Genomic DNA, 21,071 nt, shown 5'->3' with positions numbered 1-21,071 from the left:
ACCAACAAAAACCACCTTTTTATTAAAACATAATGGATTATTTGCAGTTGACCTCCGGGGTCAGGAAATGCACGTTATGGATATGATCTTAAGGTCTCAACAACGATTTAGTTGTTACTGATAAACATGTTGGGATGTTGATTGTGTTTGCCGTAGGCATGAAATACTCATTGATGGTTATAATGGTATTAGATGCACAAAATACACATTAAATGCACAAAAAACACTGCAACTGCAATTATGCAACACTGTTGCAATACTGCAACCAGAATTGAAGTTGATGTGTATGAACTAGTGAAATCTTAATGGGTTCTCTGTAAGCTGAAGATTCTAGATAGAGCATCGAGAGGGTTCTTCATGGCTGGATAGTAATTACAGAGCTGGTGTTTTGTCCTGTTTCTTGGTTGTTTCTGTGGGCTATATCCTTTGGTTCATGGATTAGCTTGGTAAACAGTAGAAACATTATTGTTTGTCCTGTGTGCACCATCACCCTTTTACCAAAGCATATCGTGCATGTAGTCTACTAGGCCAGGAAATCATCCTGCTGTTAGCAATGTTGTGGATATTGAAAAAAAAAAAAAAACACAAAACATCACTAGCTAGCCGTGTGTTACCCACAAAACGTGTACATTTTATAGATGGCTAACAATTGGCATTGGTTTGATGCTACATGATAAACTTCCAATACAGGGGAAAAGGAAAAGCAAAGCCCTTTTTTCTGATTACCATGACCTTATTGTTTTTTGTTCAGTCAGTTGAGCGTCAGGATACTGCAGAATGCTTTGAATTGAAAGGACCACCCCGACATTTAGAGATTCGATATTGATTTCTAATGACCGCCGAAAATGAACCACGACAACGTCTTTTGGCAACGGCTTTTGTGCATTTCAACTCGTAACCCTTCTTCTGTGGCCCATATCTATGTCTGCATTGTAACGTGCGGTGTGTTCTGTTCTTTCTTCCATCTCTGTGGCCCTCCTGCCTTTCTAATGGTTGCAGCTACTCTTGTTCACTACGGCAGCTCAAGCATGTGCCTTGCACAGGTGGAGAGTATACCAGTTATTCCTAGCTCAGGTTATATTTAGCTCATATGTTCTTTTCAATTCAAGTCAAACCTCAGCAATGGGCCAGTGCCACTTGGGACAAATATTGTGCCCATTTTTCCAACATCACTGGGAAAACGTCCAGGGATATCCTATATATATATATATATATATATATATATGTATGTAAGGGATAATGTATAGAACGCCGGTCATTACTGGGAAAATAAGTCCCGACAGGGTGGGGGCAGTGGAGGGGGTCTTGTTCCGCCCTGAAGGGACTTATTTTTCCAGTAATGACCGGCGTTCTATACATTATCCCGCTTATTTCACGGCTACTTGCCAAAACGAAATAATAAACTCCGATATGACTTTAGCCTACATAGCCTAGCCTAGCCTAGCCTAGCCTAGCCTAGCCTAGCCTATTTGTTACCGTTCATCATGGCATTTGCTGAGAAACAAATAGTTCGCATCAACACACGCTGAACTTGAATCAAACATTCTTTAGAACACAGCTGATCAACCGTTTGCTTTCACTTTTGAATGAAGTTCCAGTCCTTGCGTAGTGATATGGAAGACGTATCAGAAGCACAAAACCCGTTGCCATTGACAGCGGTAATTATATGTTTATAGCGGTAATTACATGAATATATTTTACCGTAGAACTTTGGGAAATCCCATTCAAGCCAATGGAGCGTTCTACTTGTCTTGTGAAGAGCCGTGTTATATATATATATATATATATATATATATATATATATATATATATATATATAAATATAAATAAAATAAAATATGCTATGATCCAATGAGTTGGTTACATGTAGGATATGTGATCTGTTTGTCAATTAAACTTAACATACATCTCTAGTTTAGAGCCCCAAATTGCTTTTCTAATCCTTCGATGCTATGAGGTTGTGTTCCTCTATAGTTTCTGGATAGTACCGGTGCTTTGGACTGCTTTGTGTGTGCTTTGTGTTGAATGCATTATGCATATGTGTATTTTGAATACGTTTCAGTAGAACTCCTGTGGTCGCTCTGACTGTGAGTTCCAAGGGCCTTTTTGCTTACAGTATTCGGTTCTTTGGAAGCATGCCTAAATATTTTTGGGATGACAATGTGATCTGACATTGTGGTTTCTCATATTGCAACTGGAGGATGGGGGTTGGGGGAGAAAATAGAGGTGCCATGGTGACACACACACACACACACACACACACAAAAAGTTGGACACTAATATTTTTGGCTCCATTCCAAAAGCCTTGTGTATTCTATTTTTTTTCCATTGTTTTGTTTGAAAAGATGGGCAACTGTGGTTGACTGTGCAATATTGGGGCTGGTTTAAAAATCTCTACATGATCTAATGTTCATTACCATATACAACAATGCTCTAATATTCTAATATTTTCATTAGTACTCCTGGTGTCTCATCGCTATTCTTGTGTATGTCTAATATTTCTGCTCCGTGCCTGTGTGTTTCCTTCTAGTGTGCCAAAGAGTTGTAAGAGCTCCTGAGGGAGACTCCATACATTCCTGCACACACCCACCCACACACACACACACACCCCCACGCATATACAGTTTCACACACACAAACACAAAAACACACACACACCCCACACCCCACACACACACACACACACACAGACATTCACTCACAGAATATGCTCGAGGTGCAAGAAGAGAGGCCAACAGCAGCCACGGCGACAGCAACGCACTTTGGCAAGAAGGAGCGGGAGCGCGCTCGGAAGGAGCGGGAGGAGGGGAAGGACGGGCGCAGCCTTGGCCCCGGCACCGGCGCGGGCCCCCGGACCGGCAGGGCCAAATCCACGGGCCTCGCGGCGCACGCGCACTCCCACGCGCACACCCACAGCCCGCACCAGCACTTAAGTCCACCGATCGTTGCCCTGGGATCTCCGTCAATGCATTCCAGCAACCCCAAAGTCAGAAACTCCCCAACAGCCAATACTCAAAGGTGGGTAGTGATGCATAGAACACTTATCCGCACTGAACACTCATCCGCACTGTCTTCTCTAGCACTCGTTCACTCTCTCTATCACTCTCTGTGGTCTGTGTCACTTCTTTCTATTCATCTCAGCTCTCGTTTTCAGTTTCTTTTTTCTCTCTTTTTCCTATTCTCCTCTTTGATTCCCCCCATTTGTCTGTGTGTGTGAACCTCTGTCTGATTTTTTTCGCCCTTCTGTCAAGGTGCTTAGTCCTGTTAAAGATCCTGCATGTACGTTTCTGTATTTGAGTGTGTGTGTGTGTGTGTGTGTGTGTGTGTTTAAGTGCATGTGCGTGTGCTGACGTTTACACACACACCCAGTTATTGTCTCACTGTAGGGAACCCATAGATGTTGACTTTGGCAGACACGCCTCCCTGAAATAGTTTTTTTTTTTTCTTCTTCTTCCAGTGTTAGGTTTAAGATGTGGAGGCTGCTCTCTGAGTGCCAAGTGTACTGTTCTGGGGTCATTGAGGACACCGGACGAATGGTCCTGGGTGCTCCTGAGCAGGCTCTAAAACTGATCGGGGGTCAGTGGGTTTGTGGCTGCTGCTGACTCATGTTTCTGGAGCGAGTGGAAAAACAAGTGTCTGCACTTTGCCAAGGTCCCACTGAGCTTGAGCTTTTTTTTTCGCATTCTGTCTATTTCTCTCCTTTCTCTCTCTCCCTCTGTCTCTCTCTCTCGAGCGCGCGCGCACACACTCTTCGAGGTCATGTTGGCACAGGACCTAGCTTATGCCTCAGGCTTTCCTGCCCTGTGTGTGTGTCTGTGTGTGTGTCTGTGTGTGTGTTTGCATGCTCTTGGCTCAGTATATTAGTGTTGGTAGGGTGTGGTATGGGGATTTCTCCATTCTCTGTGTGTGTGTCTGTTTGCAGGTTTGTGTGTGTGTGTGTTTCAGGGTGTGGTGTGGCTTTGCGTCTGCCAGTTAATGCAGTTCTAGAAATCGGGATTAGATTCTCATGCTAGCTGAGACCATAGGATATGACCAATGGGGTTGTGTAAGACATTGCCAGGTGCTTGTCTTTCTGTGTGTTCAGTCATTTTAACCCTAGGCTGTGTGTCATTTGGTTTCCATGGAAATAAAGAGCTGTATTTCACAAGAGACCAAAGGGTCTGAAACCTGCACCATGATATTCACAAGCTCAGCTGACACACACACACAAACTTACTCTCACAACATACCACAACAACTGTCCATGTGGTTTGTAGCATTGTTTGTGTATCTGTCTGGGTTTCTTTGTGTCTGAGTGTGTGTGCACGTGCCTTGGGCTAACTGTTGGCCAGATTTTAGAGGCCTCCTGAGGTGACTCTGTGGCCTGATTTCCAGCTGAGCCCCCCCCCCCCCCCCCTCCCCTCCCCTCACTGGGGCCCTCTTCCCTGGGCTCAGAGCTACTCTAGCCCCAGGCTTTGGCCTGTTCCCACTCACAGAGGAACAAAGGAGCAAAAACATCAGCTTGTGCGACCAGCTGTGAGATCAAGCCCTCTGGTAGAGCCCTGCGAGGCAGTCCCTCGAAAGAGCACAGACGACAAACTTAAATTGGTGCGCGCACGCGCTGAAGTACACCATTGGCTTTTTTTCCCCATTTTAATTTACTCTCTGATTGTTTGCAGTAACGATCCAGGCTCCATGCTGTTTTCATTGTGCTCCCACTCGTCGTGATGAAATTATTTGGTTTATGTGTACGCTGTGTGTGTGTGTGTGCATAATGTGTGTTATCAGTATCATAACTGGTTTGGCGTTCTCTAGCTTTCTTCAGCTTGATATTTATTTTTTTCTAGTTGTGTTCATTTTGTTTTGTAACTAATTCTCACATTCTTTTTCTCTCTCTCTCTCGCGCTCATTCTCTCATTTCATTTCATTTCATCACATCTTTATTTTTGGAGAACAGTGAAACAAGCACACGTGACTGGACTCAATGCCAATGGCCAATGCTCAATGCCAATATTGCTTATGTTCATGCACTTTGCTACCGATAGATGTGGAGCCACAGTGACCTCACTGCCCCCCCCCCCTCTCTCTCAGCAGTCCCAAGTCCAAGCAGGAGGTGATGGTCCGTTCGCCCCCTGTCATGTCTCCTTCCAGTGCTGCGCAGATGGACTCCAAACTGCCCAATCAGGGAAAGCAAGGCGGCGCTGCGAGCCAATCACAACCCTCCCCATGTGACTCTAAAACGCTGGGTGGTTGCCACGGGCCCAAGGGGACGCCAGGCGGCGGACCCGGGCTGAAAAACGGCCAGGGCCTCAACGCCGGCTCCAAGGTGAAGTTAAAGCGGGAACGGAGCACGTCGCTGGAGTCGTTCGAGCAGCGTGACTCCGCTACACCCAACAACGACAGCGAGCCCAGAGGTAGGTCTACCATCATCACCACCACCACCACCACCACCACGGCTGGCTGGCTGGCTGGCTGCTGCCATTTTGTCTGCGCTGGTAGTAAGCTGCGCCTCACACCGGGGTATTTAATGACTTAATTGATGAGGCAGCGAGTCTTACCTCCCTGGAGGCAGTTTACTAATAGAAGATGATTATATTGCAGTGGGCGTCTGTGGTACTATGACTGGCTGTGCGTGCGTGTGTGTGTGTGTGTGTGTGTGTGCGTGCTAGTCTGCGTGTGTCTTGGTGTGTGAAGCCCACAGGCTAGGAAGGGTAGCAGAAAGCAGAAGACTAATGATGAAATCACCGAATTTATATCTAATGAAGAGGGGTGGCCTTTACTCTCTCACTCACTCACACACATACACTCACATGCACATACTCAAGGAACTGTGTGTTTTTTCCATGTCCTCTATGTATCTTCAGACAGAGACAGCCAGACACACACACAGTTGGTGTTGTGTAAAGTTAAGTGTATGAGCGCTGGAAAGACAGCAACCCTGCAGTTATTTTGCGTGTCTACACGAGCACACTCCCACACACTGACCTTGTGTTCTTGTGCGTGTGTGTGTGTGCAGAGGGGAGCCGGGTAAAGCGCGTGTGTGTGTCGGAGAGACGGCAGCCCTACAGCGGAGCAGACTGGTGCTCAGGGGGAGAGAGTGACGAGGACGAGCAGGGATTCTATAGTGAGTCTAACACACACACCCATGACACACACTCAGACACAAGGACACAGAGGTTATGCCGTTTGTCGCTCTGATCAACTTTTAGCTGTGTGTGTAAGAGAGCTTTGAAGTGTGACCTTTCTGGCGCCTAATAATTTGCACAACTCCTATCTTCTCCTCTGTCTGTCTCCTAGACTGCTCCTCTGGGGATCTGAAGCCCCAGGATCCCAGCTCCCACCCAGCCTCCAATCCCGCCCTGAGTCGCTCCTCTACGCCTTCCCACAATGCAATGGGAGGCCAGAGCGCTACCAACGACCCCAGCAGCACCCACAAACCCAAAGTGGTGTATGTTTTCACAACAGAGATGGCTAACAAGTAAGGGTTTTTGTTTTTAAAGCATACGTACACCATAAACCTTTAATGCACACTTTACACTCTACCTCATCTCCCTCCTTCATGAATTTCACTCCTTCTTGAATTTCCCCTTGGGGATCAATAAAGTATCCATCTCTAACTATCTATCTATCTATCTATCTATCTATCTATCTATCTATCTATCTCTATCTGGTCTCTCTCTATCACTCTTTCTTCCCACTCTGTTCTCTTCATTAATCCATCCCTCTGGCCATCTGTACAGAACTTGGGTGAGGTTAGGGGGCAGAGTTCATCATCTGTTGCCATGGTGACTGGTCCTCACAGAGTTCTAGGCTGCTTAATCAAAGTTCACACGGTGGAAGTAGGCAAGCAGAAATGAACAATTATGTGTAAATGCACAGTTGGGGGAAAAAGCACATGGATATTTATAAGCTGAGATGGTTGGAATAATGTGTGAAAGAGGGCTGGACAGTTATTTGTGATGTTCACTTTTCTTTATATGTCCATCATCTGTATTCTCCTATTCACTCTGTATTGGATAATTTTGCCAAGCTTCCTCTTGTATGTAGGCTGGAATTGTTTGTTTATTCTCCAAGCTTTGGCATTTCCTTTGGATATCTGTCCTCAGCCCCTCTCCCCACACAGACATATCTAATATTGTGTGTATGTATGTGTGTCTTGCTCTCTGCAGGGCTGCTGACGCTGTAGTGACAGGACATGCTGAGAGCATCATTGCCTTCCACATGAAGAACATCTCCAACAAGGGAGAGAAGACCCACCTACTTGTGGTATGATGACAACCATTTAATGTGTTTACAAATTTAGGGTTTGCATGGGGACATTTTGTGCTACTGTCTTCCAAGTTTCTTGTTAGCTGAAGTTTAGAATAGTGATTTCCGAGCTGTTAAGAACAAAACAAAACCCTACATGTGGCCAGTTTGTTGAAACTGGTGCTCTACCAGTGGGTGTTTTTATATAGTTACATACTTTAATGATGTGTAGAGAAATGCAAATGTGTGCACACTAACACACACACACTGACTGTTCATCAGTTTTGAATGTTGCAGAATGTGTTTGTTAAGTAGTCCTCTCTCCCCTGTGGTGTGTTTAGTCTTAATGAGTCTGAAAGCTAACGAGGCTAATTACCGCACACTGCGCTCTGATCAGCCTTGCTGAGAGTTGTAATGCACAGGCATTCATGCTGCATTGCTAATTGCAATCACAATGCTACCCTGTCTTCTGTCTTACGAGACTCCTTCCTCTTCATTTTTATCAGCCTTTGTTTTTTTATACCTGCCGTTCTTTGTCTTTTTTAAATCTAGAATAATCAGACGGGACCCCTCCGGAATGAAGGGAAGCCCCCACAAGGATCAGGAGTCGGGCCCCAAGACCAGAACCTGCCACCCGGCACCAAACCTTCACAGCAGTCCTTCCAGCAGTCCCAGTCTTCAGTAGGCCAGGGGCCAAAGTCCGCTGGCCTCTCCCAAGATGGAGCTCCATCAACAGGCATGGACAACAAGAGCCTACCAAGCAGCAGCCCTCGTAATCCCACACCTCACGACCGAACGCCTGGCAGCCAGACCCCATGCTCTCCAGGTGCCCAGCCAGGGTTCCCTCCGGTTGATGGTTCTAAAGGGGGAGACCAGAAGCTTCTGCCCCAGGACATAATGCCCGGCATGGGAGAGAACTCGAGCTCGGAGGGCCTGTCTCAGGAGCAACTGGAGCATCGCGAACGCTCTTTGCAGACCCTTCGAGACATCCAGCGCATGCTATTTCCCGATGACAAAGATATGGCAGTCATGGGACAGAACACCCCACCGGTGGGCCCCCAACCCCCAAATCATCCTGGAATGATGGAAGGGGGACCCAAAAAGCCAGAGCAGGGGCCTCTACAGGCCATGATGGCTCAGTCGCAGAGCCTGGGAAAACCTGGTGGACCAGGAGGTCGTCCAGATGGACCCCCATTTGGGCCGCCAGGTCCCCGCGACATGCCCTTCTCTCCAGATGACATGGGGCCCATGCCGCCTGGAGGACCAATGAACTCCCACCCTGGCGGTCCAGGGGGAGAACAAGGGGATCACTTGACCCCAGAGCAGCTTGCGTGGCTGAAGCTGCAGCAAGAGTTCTATGAGGAGAAGAAACGCAAGCAGGAGCAGATGCACAGATCCATGGGGGACCCCATGATTCTTCATGGCCCACGCGGTGCCATGATGCGTGCCCCTCCTCCGCCCTATCAGATGAATCCCGGGGAAGTGTGGGGCCCTGGCGGGCCTGAGCCGTTTCCCGATCAGATGGGCATGGGGCCTCGTGGAATGCCACCCCACATGCAGCGGATGCCCGGCTTCCCTGGCATGATGAACCCAGACATGGAGGGAGGGCCAAACCCCATGCCTCGGCCAGGCATGAACTGGCCTGATGATATGCCCAAAATGGGAGATGGTCGAGGTTTCCCACCCGGACAGGGCATGTTTGGAGGCCCTGGGGGACCAGGGGGCAGGGTCGAGAGGTTCCCAAACCCACAGGCAGTGCAGGAAGCCATGTTTCAGCAGGGAATGGGGGAGAAACCTGGAATGGGAATGCCACCAGGAATGATGATGGACAGGATGATGGGACATCCCAGACCTGGAATGGACCCCACAAACGGCCAGGGAGGCATGTTCCCACGGATGCCCGGTGACCCTGGACCCATGAGCCCAGCCTCAAGAATGGAGTACATGAAGGGGTTGGGGCGGGAGATGGGTCCAGGCCCTGAATTCGGCATGGGTCCTGGGGTCATGGGTGGTGGCCCAAATGCAGCTATGATGGGGGCCAAGATGAGGGAGGCAGGCATGAGTATGAGCCCCGAGGAGATGATGAAGATGGGGAGAGGAGGCCCACCACCTGAAAACATGGGTCCCCAGCAAAAGATGCTTCAAGGGCATCCTTTTCCTGACCAGCCCGGTGACTTCAACATGGGTCCAAACCGGCACTACCCAGGTCAGCAGCCTCAGGGCCCTGGCAATATGCGAGGTCCAAGGGGTGGAGAAATGCCCTTTGGCCCTGACCAGCGATCCAACTCCGGCCCCAACGGTGGAAACAACCATGGCCGTTTGAGCCACATGCCTCCACATCCGCAAAATCAGCCCCCTAACCAGGGCCAAGGTACTGGACCCAACTCTATGCCCAACCAGAGGGGTATGGGGCGCAAGCCTGCTGAGCTCAGCATCCAGGCCGGACAAGGGGTACACTCCCCAGGGGTCAACCCCCTAAAGTCCCCCACCATGAGGCAAGTCCATTCTCCCATGCTTGGCTCTCCGTCGGGAGCACTCAAATCACCGCAGACCCCTTCCCAGCTGGCCGGTATACTCTCAGGACCATCGGCTTCGGCTGTAGCGGCAGCAGCATCCATCAAGTCTCCCACCATGATGGGGTCTGCAGGGGCGTCTCCTGTTCATATGAAGTCTCCTTCGCTTCCAGTCCCATCTCCAGGGTGGACGTCCTCACCGAAACCTCCCATGCAGAGCCCAGGGATCCCCCAGAACAACAAGCCTCCCCTGAGTATGACCTCGCCCAACATGATGAGCAATGTAGACCAAGGTACTAGCATCTTTAGTCACATTAAGGCAGATCAATCAAATGTTGGTTAGATTAAGCACACACAGCACACCTTACTAGTCTTTCAGGCTGTATAACAGCAATCTCTTTCAATTTTAGCACCAGTTAATAGTTAATGTATTTCACAAAACAAATGTAGAGTTGTATGTATGTAGATGTATGCCAATCATCTCTGTCTACACAGGGGTTATATTCATTTTATCAGTATCAATCACGTATGCTTTGATTTACAGCACCTATTTAAGATTTAACAAGACCATGTGATGCCATGTCCTGTTTTCTCCTTATGCAGGTGGGAATGGCCCGTCTTCAGCTCCTCCCAGCTCAACAGCGAGTGGCCCGGGTGGGATGTCCCTTCCAGGAAGTCTTCCGTCCAACAGTCCCTACGGCATTCCCCCAGAGCCAACACTCCCCCAGAATCCTCTGTCCATCATGATGTCACGCATGTCCAAGTTTGCCATGCCCAGCTCCACCCCGCTCTACCACGACGCCATTAAGACTGTGGCCAGCTCTGATGATGATTCACCACCTGCCCGGTCGCCCAACCTGCCTTCACTCAACCACATGCCAGGTGCACTCACAAATTCATAACGCATTACTGAGACATCACTTAATCCAACCATGCACACAAACAAGTTTTTGATAAGTCAAGTTTAATTGTTCCATTTCTTTGTTGCCTCCTACAGGAATGGGTCCAAACCACCACCAAGGACACCCACGCATGATGGTACCCAGTTCTGCCGGCCACATGCCTGCTCTCAGCCCCATGGGTATGAACACTATGGGCTCCCAGCCCCTCTCCCACGGCATGCCCAACCAAATGCCCTCACCAAACCCCATGGGTCCCAACATGGGCCCCCACCCTGGTGGCATGGGTCCCGGCGGCATGATGCCTCATGGGATGATGATGCAGCCTGGAGGCCCTGAACCTGGCATGGTCAACAACCAGATGGTACAAGGGAGGATGGGCTTCCCACAGCGAGGGCAGGGTTTCCCGCCTGGGCAGTCACCACCTCACCAGGGCCCTTTTTCACATAACGGCCCTGGGCCTCAGGGGCCCTTCCCCCATGGCATGGGCTTCCAAGGTGAGGGGCCCGGTGGTGGACCTATGGGCCGGATGGGTGGGAACATGCCTCATGGTCCCGGGGGTGACCCAGGGATGTGTAAGCCAAACCCACACGGAGGACCTGAGAACTTCGGCGGCATGCCTGGGGTGTTCAACGACGCTGACCTGCATGAAGTCATCCGTCCTGGGGCCACTGGCATCCCAGAGTTCGACCTGTCCCGCATCATCCCCTCGGAAAAACCCAGCCAGACTCTGTCCTACTTCCCTCGTGGGGGTGGTGGAGGTGGGGAAGGTCCCGGTAAAGCTCCGCACCCCTCTGGCCCTCAGGTCTTCCAGCAGATGCAAGGGATGATGGGCGAGGGTAACCCCAGGATGGGTCTCCCGATGCAGGGCATGGGTGGCCCACCGGGTCCCGGTCACATGGGGCCCCAGGACATGGGCATGGGCAACCCTGGACACAACCCTATGCGGCCGCCCGGCTTCATGAATCAGGGCATGATGGGACCTCAGCATCGCATGATGTCGCCAGGACAACCGGGAATGCCCGGGCAGCCGGGGATGATGGGAGGGCCGGGGATGATGCCAGGGAAAGAGAGGGGGCCCATGTACAGCCACCCAGGCCCCGTGGGGTCCCCGAACATGATGATGTCTTTACATGGCATGGGCGGCCCCCAGCAGACTATGATGATGTCTCCACAGATGCGGCCCCGAGGCATGGGGTCAGATATGGGCATGGGCTTCAACCCTGGTCCAGGGATGTTCTGACCAGACCTGGCCTAACTAACTGAACAGTGCTTAGGGGGAGAATATGAACAGTTGGGGTGTTTAAAATAAAAATCCACCACAATTAAACATCCGTTTGGCTGTCACAGTGGAATCAGCACAGTGAAAATGGAGGTACCCACAATGCAACTGCTGCCATGAGAAGTGGGGCAGAGCATTGATTCTTGGACGTGGAAGTGACCGTTTTGTGTGCTCATAGTGATGGCTAAGTTTGCCATCAGTGCCATGAGAGAATACAGGAAGCAAAATAGTTTTTTTTCTTTCTTTTTTGGTTGTTGTTTGTCTTTATTACTTTTTGTTCATGGAAACTTCAGAATGTACAGGACTAGCGTTCACTAGCGCAAAACTGCTTAGGTTTTTGTAAAATGTTTTGTCCGGACTTGGAACATTAACTTTGGCGTAAAAAACTGACAAGAATTTAAGTCATCAAATAAAGAATCAGGAGGTAGAGATTGAAGATGAAACTTTTTCAAATAATAAGTAAAAAACAACAAACAAACAAAAAAAACAGAAAAAAAACAAAACAAGCTCTCCTTACAAGGATTTTTTTTATCGTAAAGGTTGAATACGTAAGAAAAATACCAACCAAGACACCACCAATCAAGACTTGAAAGGAACTTCATTTTGTCAGCATTTTTTGTTTACATCTCGCTGATCGGAGATGGCATTTGTTGCTTTGTGTGTGAGTGCATGTGTGTGTGCGTGCGTGTGGGTGTGTGCCGTCCTCATGTTTAAGGGATTTCACCAGAGACTCTTCCTCCAGGTCCTGGGCTCCACGGTGACATAAGAGGGAGGTCCTGAGCTTATCGCCAGGCCTGGGCACTCCATATGTTTACCTGGGGTTGGCTCAGGCCATTTTAATTTTATTTGTATTATTGTTGTGTTTTTTTATTTCCTTTGTATCTTCAGTGTATAAGAAATCGACCTATGACCTCATACAGATAATAGTATTATTAAAAAAAAGCACAAACATGGATTAACCATAAAGGTACGCAGCGTTTTTATTCATTGGGTGCAGGTGGAGGCAGAAGCAAGCGATTAAGCTACTAAATGGTTGGTGAGACTGTAAAGAACTATAGGATTATAGGAAGAGCATTAATGACAGCTTAGTGTTTCTTATGGGCAACAAAAAAAGCTGGCTATTTGGTGAAGCAGATTTAGTACTTCTTGGCCCACTGAAGTGGATACTGAACAGTGTCTGGCTTTTACATTAATGAGGCAAGATCCAAACCAGTCTCTGGAGTGGCTTAACAACTTGGCCACGTGTCCATAAATTAAAGGGGGTCTTTTAACTGATGTAATTTCACCACATTTGCCAGCCTCGGAGTGGTATGTATTTACAAAGCACCTCAGATTTGTTGAATTTGTTATGGCTGTGTTGGCAAATGCACACAGTGTGTTTGTGAGCCCAGTTTCACAAGGAAGAAGGGTTTCAGTTTATATCAAGGACAGTACATTTCTATGGTCAATTGAATTTATTTAATGCCAATTTGTGGTTTGTTTTTCAAGTCAATGCCACACAGATTGCATCACCACAACACAGGGCCAGTAGACACTTAAAATGATCATCTCCTGGAACTGGCGAAAGGGGCCTGTGTGAAACATTAGTACACCATGCAAGCTTCCATCACACTTGGCCATCATGGACATTCAACTCCTCCCATCAATGTCCTTTACACACATAAAATAATTGGTAGATGGGGATGGCTAACGTTTTCAAGGGTGAACTGTTTATTTTTTGCTGATCTCAGAACTTTGGACATGCCCAGAGAGCATCTGGTTTATTGATAGACAGCTGTCTTCTACTGTTCCTATTCAGTCAAAGAGAAAGAAACCCCTCAGATCATGAGCAAAGATACACTGGTTGTGGTGTTGTAGGCTAGTTTGACAGCCAAGCTTTATAGTTTCTTTGAAAATGTTTTGGGAAGAGATCCAAGAACAGTGATATGGATGTTTTTCGGTGTGTTTTCTTTCAGCAAGAAGAGAAATGCAAACCATAAGTTTTTGTTGGTTTATTTGTCCGTTGCATAACTGATGATTCAAACTCAAAAACTATCTCCTAAGGAGACAAACATACACTCTTAAAGATAATGTGGGTTCACATGCTATCTAAAATGAAGGCAACCATGTCATCACAAACATATATATTTCACACTCATACAATAACTCAAGTAAAATACTCCCTATGAAAAGGGACTTATTTGTAAATCATGCTTGTTTGCAATAGCTCACACTGTCTTTAGCAGACAAAAAAACAAACGGCACACACATTCCAGGAAAATGCCTGTAGTATGATGGTCGAAAATGGAAAGTAACGAAAGCCAAACCATTTTTTTTTTGTTGACTGAAATGCTACACTACATGGCATTTCAGTTTTGCCTGTATTCAATAAGTAAATATGTAAAAGCTCCACCAAAGACTTACTTTTAACAAAAGCAGTGGTTCACAAGTGCTGAGGTAAGTTAGGTAGTCCATTCAGCTGCATACTGCATACGTTTTTAAGGATATTTATCCTTCATCACTGGAGTGGAAATCACCATTAAATGTGTACTGGTGTACTATTGCTACTGGCTGCTGCGGCAGTTTCTGTGACTCACCCTGTCAACTCTAGTGCAGTGGAACATTCAAGAGTATTGCAGTGGATTAAGTCTTAATATGAATGCCAAGCCCAAATGGACCAGTGTATAAGCATGTGCGTGGCATTGGTGCTTCAGTTGCCTCTAGTGGGTAGAATGAGTTGCACGTCATGATTTGTGTTCTATACATTATGCAAACAGAAAGAGCAGTTTGAGATGGATATGCATGATCGACTGCTTTTCTTCTTCCAGATTCAGAAGCTAATTGAGTTAGTGAGACTCCTTAATGCCACAGTGTTAGCAGATGGCGGTAGGGGGTGCATTTTGGCCACGCCGATCCAAGTGACTGTCCAGAAATGGCCAAAATAGTGCTTTTTGTTTTGGTCCAAAACTGGATGAAGCCTGTACTGGTCACATGTATAACAAAGTAAAGGAGGATGAGAGGGGGGATAATATCAATGCATAATGTTAAGACGAAGTTGGATCTCAAAGAGAGAGTGCTTTTCAGGTAAAAAAAAACAAAAGAAACTAAAGTGTGTAAAGTAAACCCTGATAAAGAACTGAGGATCGAGACAAAGGACAGCAGAGAGAGAGGGAGCGATGTGGTGATCAGGATTGAGAGGGTACCCGCTCCGTATTGTCGCAGAGCTGCTTGTAGCGATCGAGGGGCAGCGTGTAAGCGGCCAAGGCCTGCTGGAACTCGGACAGTGGGCAGATCACCCCACTGCAGCCTGGGATCCGCTGGTCCTGGGGGGTCAAGAGAGGGGGAGTTAACCAACACCAGCCATGAGGACCGTGACTAACGCTAATGTTATGTGCAACAGCTACAAAAGAAGGAACTCTGATAAAAGTGCATTCATATCACTATTACCCAGCAAATAAACAGACAGTTAGGGGTTTTATATTTCAAGTTCACTCTCCAGTCACTATTGTGTACTTTCAATAAAGAACATGCCAAATGGGATCTTCCAATGACTAATTTGAAGCTAGTCATGTCCACTGAATTGTTCCATTAAAAACAACCTGATGCCTCTTGTTAAGCCCTGGGGTGGCATGGCTATGGGGTTTCAGTTACCTGGCCCAGGTAGGACACCTTGACGAAGGACTCTTTGGTGGTGCGATGTTCAAGCAGCTCCAGGGTGATGTCGGCAGCGTAAGGCGGCCATTTCATGTCAAAGATTCCGAGGGCCATCAGACATGGCATCAGCGTGGTGTCATGAACAGAATACAGGAAAAGCTTCCTGTCACCACACACACACACACACACACACCAATACACAAATCTATAAATTCAGTGTTTCAATCCATTCACTTCACTTCAGAGTAAGGAATAAGTCTCATGTCGACTTTCTCCTTGAATGCAGTTACTGTTGATCGTCCCATGAATCTTCTTTGAATCCAAACTCCAATTGAAAAACAACCCTGCAAGGTCATTTCTCATTAACATGTTACATCCTCTCTAGGGGTAATTAGACAGGCAATGGAGGTGGGGGAAAATGAAAATGAGAATTTCTGCCACCTTGTGGTGATGCCTGGGGCATGCATGTCACTTGTGGCATGGTAGTGCTCGTCTGGGCAGCCTCAAGTCTGCCCCTCTACCTGGTGGAATGGCTCAATAAAAGACACATTTTGAAGGCTGATTGGTCAAATGAGCCACTGCACTCAACCAATAGGCGATGATCAACTGTTGTCAGGCAACACCGGATTATTATCGTGGACTGTGGCAAAGCTCTCAGCAGTGAGAAAAAGGTTTGGTTTTCCTCATTACACTTGATCCTTCAGAGATAACTTTGACTGCACCCATGGGCGCTTAAGAACAGTGTTTGTTTTCAGATCCCTCCTCTCATATTCTCACAGCCCTAAAACAAAAGCCTGGTATTGAAGTATTTCGCACTGGTAGGGTTGTTAATGAGGACTACAGTAGCCTACAGTGAATGCATACACTCACAAGCACATGCACAGGCACACGAGCGTCTCAGCAGTGTTCCTGTTTCAAACCTAAACAACTAAATTCAGGGCCACTGTGAGCTTGTCTATTTTAGTAGGACCAGAATAATTAGCGCAGCACAGCGAGGAGAAGAGAGGTGAGAGGAGGCTCACCTGTTGGGCTCAGGGGATATACCCTTGGCTTTCTCGTCCATTTTGGTCAACACAGTGTCCAGCAGTGGTCCCACGCAGAGCTGCAGGTTCTCCCTACCATTATAAACCAACCAGGCAGAGAAGTACACAATATCACTGGAGGTATCTATATGTTTTACCTGTGTTGATTTAAAAACTGTATTGTATATGCTTTTTCAGTTTAATCACACTGTATCTTTCCCCTTTCAGAAGCCCTGAGTTGATGTAGCTCACCTCTTGCTTGGTTCATAGATGTGGTAGATCATGTCTACGGCTCTGCGCTCTACTATAGTCTTCCAACTGGCCAACTCAGATGGGCAGGCCAGGCCATGTGTCTATACACATACACACAAATTATTTAAAAGCTCAGATCATCTGATACACTTAAACAGATAGATTTAGACACATCTTGTCTGTCATCGTCTAATTGGATAGAGAACACTATGATCAATGGTATGACTTAAAATGATTAACTGAAGAAATTACTTAATGTGAGTAACTGACTAATACAGGATAGTGGAAATACAGGAAGTGGACTGCTACTGCTATGATGATACAGTAATCTACTGTTAATTAAAGGTGCTATAAGCGATGTAACGCAGTTTCTAAGCTAAAGCATTTTTGTCACATACAGCTAACATCACCTCATGTCTCTGTGGACAGCTTAGGCTCCAAAAACGGCCACAAAACAACTTGGGCCAACCTTGCCCATAAAAACAACAAACTTTTCCAGCAAATCAGACGAGATGCGTGTTTGGGAGAGTTTCAATTGCACGAGAGGGAGGGGGAGGGAGTAGCGATCTAGCTCTCTGTTTACGTCAACAGAAGTGCCGTTACCCTGCATCGCTTATAGCACCTTTAATACAACATTAAACATGTGTGATAGGACTGGTGCCTATGCGGTGCTATGTTGTGTGATATATGGGCAAATCACCTCACGAGCCACCATGTCATCTCTGATGAGGATGAAGTCAACCTGTTGATGGGAGGGGATTCCAAGCTCACTTTGGATTTTGCGCAGGTCGTCTGCGATGGCTGGCAGTGTGGACGATTCTGCCCAGCGGTGACTATAGGTCACACACACACACACACACACAGAGACAAGACAATCACATTCAGAGTACACCCATCACCTTATCTGGCCTGCCTCTACGGTAGAACATCAGCAAATGACTTCCCTGTCCTCACTCAATCACTCAATTGGGTCTTATCAGATTATTTGGTTATAGGCAGAGAGAGGACCGTGTGTGTCAAGCCTTGCTGACACAGATCAGATGGTATGGAACATTCAAGAGTAGAATGTTTCCCGAACATGGAACATTCCCGAGTGGGCATTTCACATGAGCCATAAGTGACCATCTGTGAGGCAGCCCCATGTCCTTGCTCACACACCCACCCGCTCAGCAGTCTCAGCAGCTTGCAGCCATGGTAGTTTGGGTACAGGATCTCCTGCTCCGCCTCCGTCGTTAATATTGGAACAATATCTGCAAGTCAAATGAGTAAGAGTGGTTGAAGGTGTCCCAAAGACACCCTTTTAAGGAAATGAAGGGTGACAGTAAATTATATGAAGGCAGGGGAATATGATGGTGATATGAAGGTGGGTGAATTCAATTATCTTCAATCTTGTTTGACATAGATTGTAGCTTTTCACACACCCACACACACAGTGCCCTTACCTGCCTGCTTCTGTTGGAACAGACCTGCCACCAAGCACTTGGCTGACTCAATGGTCCGAACAATGTTGGTGGAGCGCACACTGTAAAAAGAATACACACACAGAAATGCGGTGGACACAAAGACTATTTACCAGGACAGGGGTGTGTGCTTTATATTTCAACCAAAACAGCAAGCTAATCAGCTTACTGACACTGACACATCACTGTCTGTCTTACATGAGATGGGTAATGTTTTAATGAGTCTGATAAATGTAGCATCTTAACACCACGTGCAGTGTACTCACTAGACTTCGGCAGGACTGAAGGTGGGGGTTAGGAAGGGCACTTCCTGTATATATCTCATCCTCAGCCTTTTGCCCAGCTCATACAGTTGCTGCATGCCAATTGTGGTCAGCTGACCCGGGTAAGTTCCACCCTGAGTTCACACAATGCACACAGACAGAGACAGACACAATGACTTTCCATAGGACGCATAGAGGCTTGATAGAACATATAATGGGCTGAAACTGATTACGCTGAAACATTACACAGAAACTGCACTTTGTTATATTATTTTGGAAGCAAAGTTAGAAATGTACGGTAATAAAAACTGAGATGTAGTTTTATGGCAGCGCTGACTGGGTGGTGGTGCAATATTGCAAGAGGGCAAGCCTGTTCAGCCTCTATTTCTGTCCGTATAAAAAAAAATCCTCATCTGATCTCTTACGTAATCCTTATCCCTGATGTGCATGTGAACAGAAGAAGCACCAGTAAAAGCACACATATCAGCTTTAAATCAACAGCATCAGCAGTCATAGCCATACAGCAATATCCAGAGTATGCCCTGGCACACGTAAAATAATACACATCCCACACTCACGCTCAGTGTATTGGCTCTGTAGCTGTCCTCCACAGGTGCTGGAGGTCTTGGTCCTCCTTGAAGGTCTGTCACCACGTAGTTGATTCGGGTGTGAGGGGGAACATCCAGCAAGTTAGGCATCCATTGCACCTATGGTAGCACCATACATCATCATCACAGTGAGTGCAGTACCACAGGGGAACAGATTGCTTGTTTCGGTTTTCGTCATGATCATGGATTGGTCCGGACATTGACACAGGGAATCAGTCTATGCATCAACATTCCACTAGGAGAAAATCATTGCGATGCTCACCTCTAAAACGTCAGGGATAGATTTCAGCGGTGTTCTGGCGCCATGTCGGAACAGGACTTGGACTAGTTTGAGCTCCAACTGCGAGGGGTCCACATTCTTAGCTTGGCACTCTGAAGTGGCTTCGGGCTTGTTCTGGGACCAGAACAACGAACCGAGCGCCACCGACCCAAGGCCAACTACTCGAGCCCAGACAGTCCTCATTGCTAAAATGCGTCTTTCCTCAGGTTGGGAACAAGTAGGCTACTGAAATGGGAGGCGTAGCCTTTTCAAACAGGCGCTGTGAGATTGAGCCAGGGTCCTGTGAATGAATGGCAGCATTAAAAAAGGTATGCTCCATAAAAACACTCAAGTGGAGGAAATGACGACGTAGCCTAATACTGACACGCATCCAGTAAGCTTATATGTGATACAGGTTATAATGGAAGCCTCTAAAGTTATGTAACCTAACTTTCTACATGTAGAATTCACATAACTAAATGGTATGATATAAGTGAGTTGAGCCATTGGTTCACTGAACGCGTGTAACAGTTAACGTTTCACCAGAAAGCTAGCTAAACTTATGGCTACTATAGGATACCTTAATGTAGGTTAACACAATAACACATATTGACGACAGGGAAAACGGGACTTAATGTAGCTCCGTCACTCATTACTCAACATTAAGGACTCACTGGTATGTTGCATCAATAATTAGGTTTGTTTTAAATAAAATTCATCCCTCCGGTAAACTCATGGGCATGTCTATTACATTGACAGACCCACTGCGCTCATTCCACACACTCCGGTTGTTCAGAAAACATCGAGCAGTACATTCTGGAGAATGTAGTCTTACTTGATACCTGCCTAATGCAGAATAAACGTATTTAAACTACATTCCCAGAAAAATAACCAGAACTTAAACTCATTCTCCTGACGTCATATCCTTTACCTAAACTTCTACCGTAAAATTAGAAATTTGGCGCAGAACATTATTTTTTTCATATCCAAAATTCAGTATTCCTGCATATGAACTGCAAGGAATCTCTAATAAAAAATATGAACGGCAAAGAATCCCTAATAAAAAATAAGTTCTGACACTTGGATTTTTTTTTTTGAAAGAGCAGGATTTTGTTAACTTGAATCATACAAATATGCGGTAGGCCTATTAGTTAATGAGATTGTACAATCAGCAACACCCCAATAGACGACACAAGGCATTACAACGGTTTTACTGACATGCATTTTCAGTCATGGAATTTTTTATAGTCATGAAATTCTTTATAACGTGGAATATCTCTGTGCAGTGGTGGAAACCCTGTTGTTGTCGTTGTTGTTGTTGTCGTCGTAGCCTACATGTCTATGCTCTTAATTTGATACCTGCTGACACTTTTTGCTGCCTTTTTTGCTGCTATAGCAAATTTCTCTGTAATATGCCAGCAAGTTACTGCAAATAAAAGATTCATTTCATGTCATTCCTTACTACCCAACATTGCAAATGTGTGCTTTATTTGACTTTAATTGACTTAATTTGATTTAATTGAACTTATGTCTAACTACTTAAAACCTAAAAACAGAAACAATTGTATGACTTTTTATTTTAACATAGTACAAACAAAGAGCAACAATCTTTCATCATCATCTTTATCATCATTAAATATTACAGTTCTTTTC

The 21,071-nt window shown here is 46.5% G+C and overlaps 2 protein-coding genes across 8 annotated transcripts in view; one reads left to right on the top strand and one right to left on the bottom strand.

The window, feature by feature from the left end:
- Positions 1-12,887, top strand: part of LOC121689366 (B-cell CLL/lymphoma 9 protein-like) — a 31,881-nt gene extending 18,994 nt beyond the window's left edge. For 6 of the 7 annotated variants that reach the window (XM_042069111.1, XM_042069137.1, XM_042069128.1 and 3 more), the window contains 8 exons: positions 2,531-3,018; positions 5,071-5,393; positions 5,996-6,103; positions 6,277-6,457; positions 7,149-7,245; positions 7,780-10,033; positions 10,344-10,622; positions 10,738-12,887. In XM_042069111.1, the coding sequence (XP_041925045.1) occupies positions 2,708-3,018; positions 5,071-5,393; positions 5,996-6,103; positions 6,277-6,457; positions 7,149-7,245; positions 7,780-10,033; positions 10,344-10,622; positions 10,738-11,882 (4,698 nt within the window). In that variant the 5' untranslated portion in view covers positions 2,531-2,707 and the 3' untranslated portion in view covers positions 11,883-12,887. The remainder of the gene's footprint in view (positions 1-2,530; positions 3,019-5,070; positions 5,394-5,995; positions 6,104-6,276; positions 6,458-7,148; positions 7,246-7,779; positions 10,034-10,343; positions 10,623-10,737) is intronic. The other variant, XM_042069155.1, reaches the window with a different exon arrangement.
- A 1,010-nt stretch (positions 12,888-13,897) lies between these two features.
- Positions 13,898-20,243, bottom strand: acp6 (acid phosphatase 6, lysophosphatidic). Its single transcript, XM_042069169.1, has 11 exons — positions 20,093-20,243; positions 19,422-19,719; positions 19,130-19,258; positions 18,555-18,685; positions 18,271-18,350; positions 17,991-18,078; positions 17,529-17,661; positions 16,829-16,929; positions 16,577-16,669; positions 15,552-15,717; positions 13,898-15,223 (listed from the first exon to the last, which is right to left on the bottom strand). The coding sequence occupies exons 2-11, from the start codon at positions 19,620-19,622 to the stop codon at positions 15,086-15,088; spliced, it is 1,260 nt and encodes a 419-aa protein (XP_041925103.1). The 5' UTR covers positions 19,623-19,719; positions 20,093-20,243; the 3' UTR covers positions 13,898-15,085.
- Positions 20,244-21,071: the final 828 nt, after the last annotated feature.

Source organism: Alosa sapidissima, chromosome 2, assembly GCF_018492685.1.
Source record: "Alosa sapidissima isolate fAloSap1 chromosome 2, fAloSap1.pri, whole genome shotgun sequence".
Lineage (NCBI taxonomy): Eukaryota > Metazoa > Chordata > Actinopteri > Clupeiformes > Clupeidae > Alosa > Alosa sapidissima.
This window is presented reverse-complemented; position numbering and strand designations above follow the sequence as displayed.

What these genes read in the sequence shown, in the direction of transcription:
- acp6 (XM_042069169.1), bottom strand. Translation starts at nt 19,622, where the DNA reads ATGAGGACTGTCTGGGCTCGAGTAGTTGGCCTTGGGTCGGTGGCGCTC. An exon ending in GTTCCAACAGAAGCAGGCAG is followed by an intron (nt 18,079 to 18,270) that starts GTAAGGGCACTG and finishes TTTGACTTGCAG; the next exon opens with ATATTGTTCCAATATTAACG. An exon ending in ATCTATGAACCAAGCAAGAG is followed by an intron (nt 16,670 to 16,828) that starts GTGAGCTACATC and finishes TTATAATGGTAG; the next exon opens with GGAGAACCTGCAGCTCTGCG.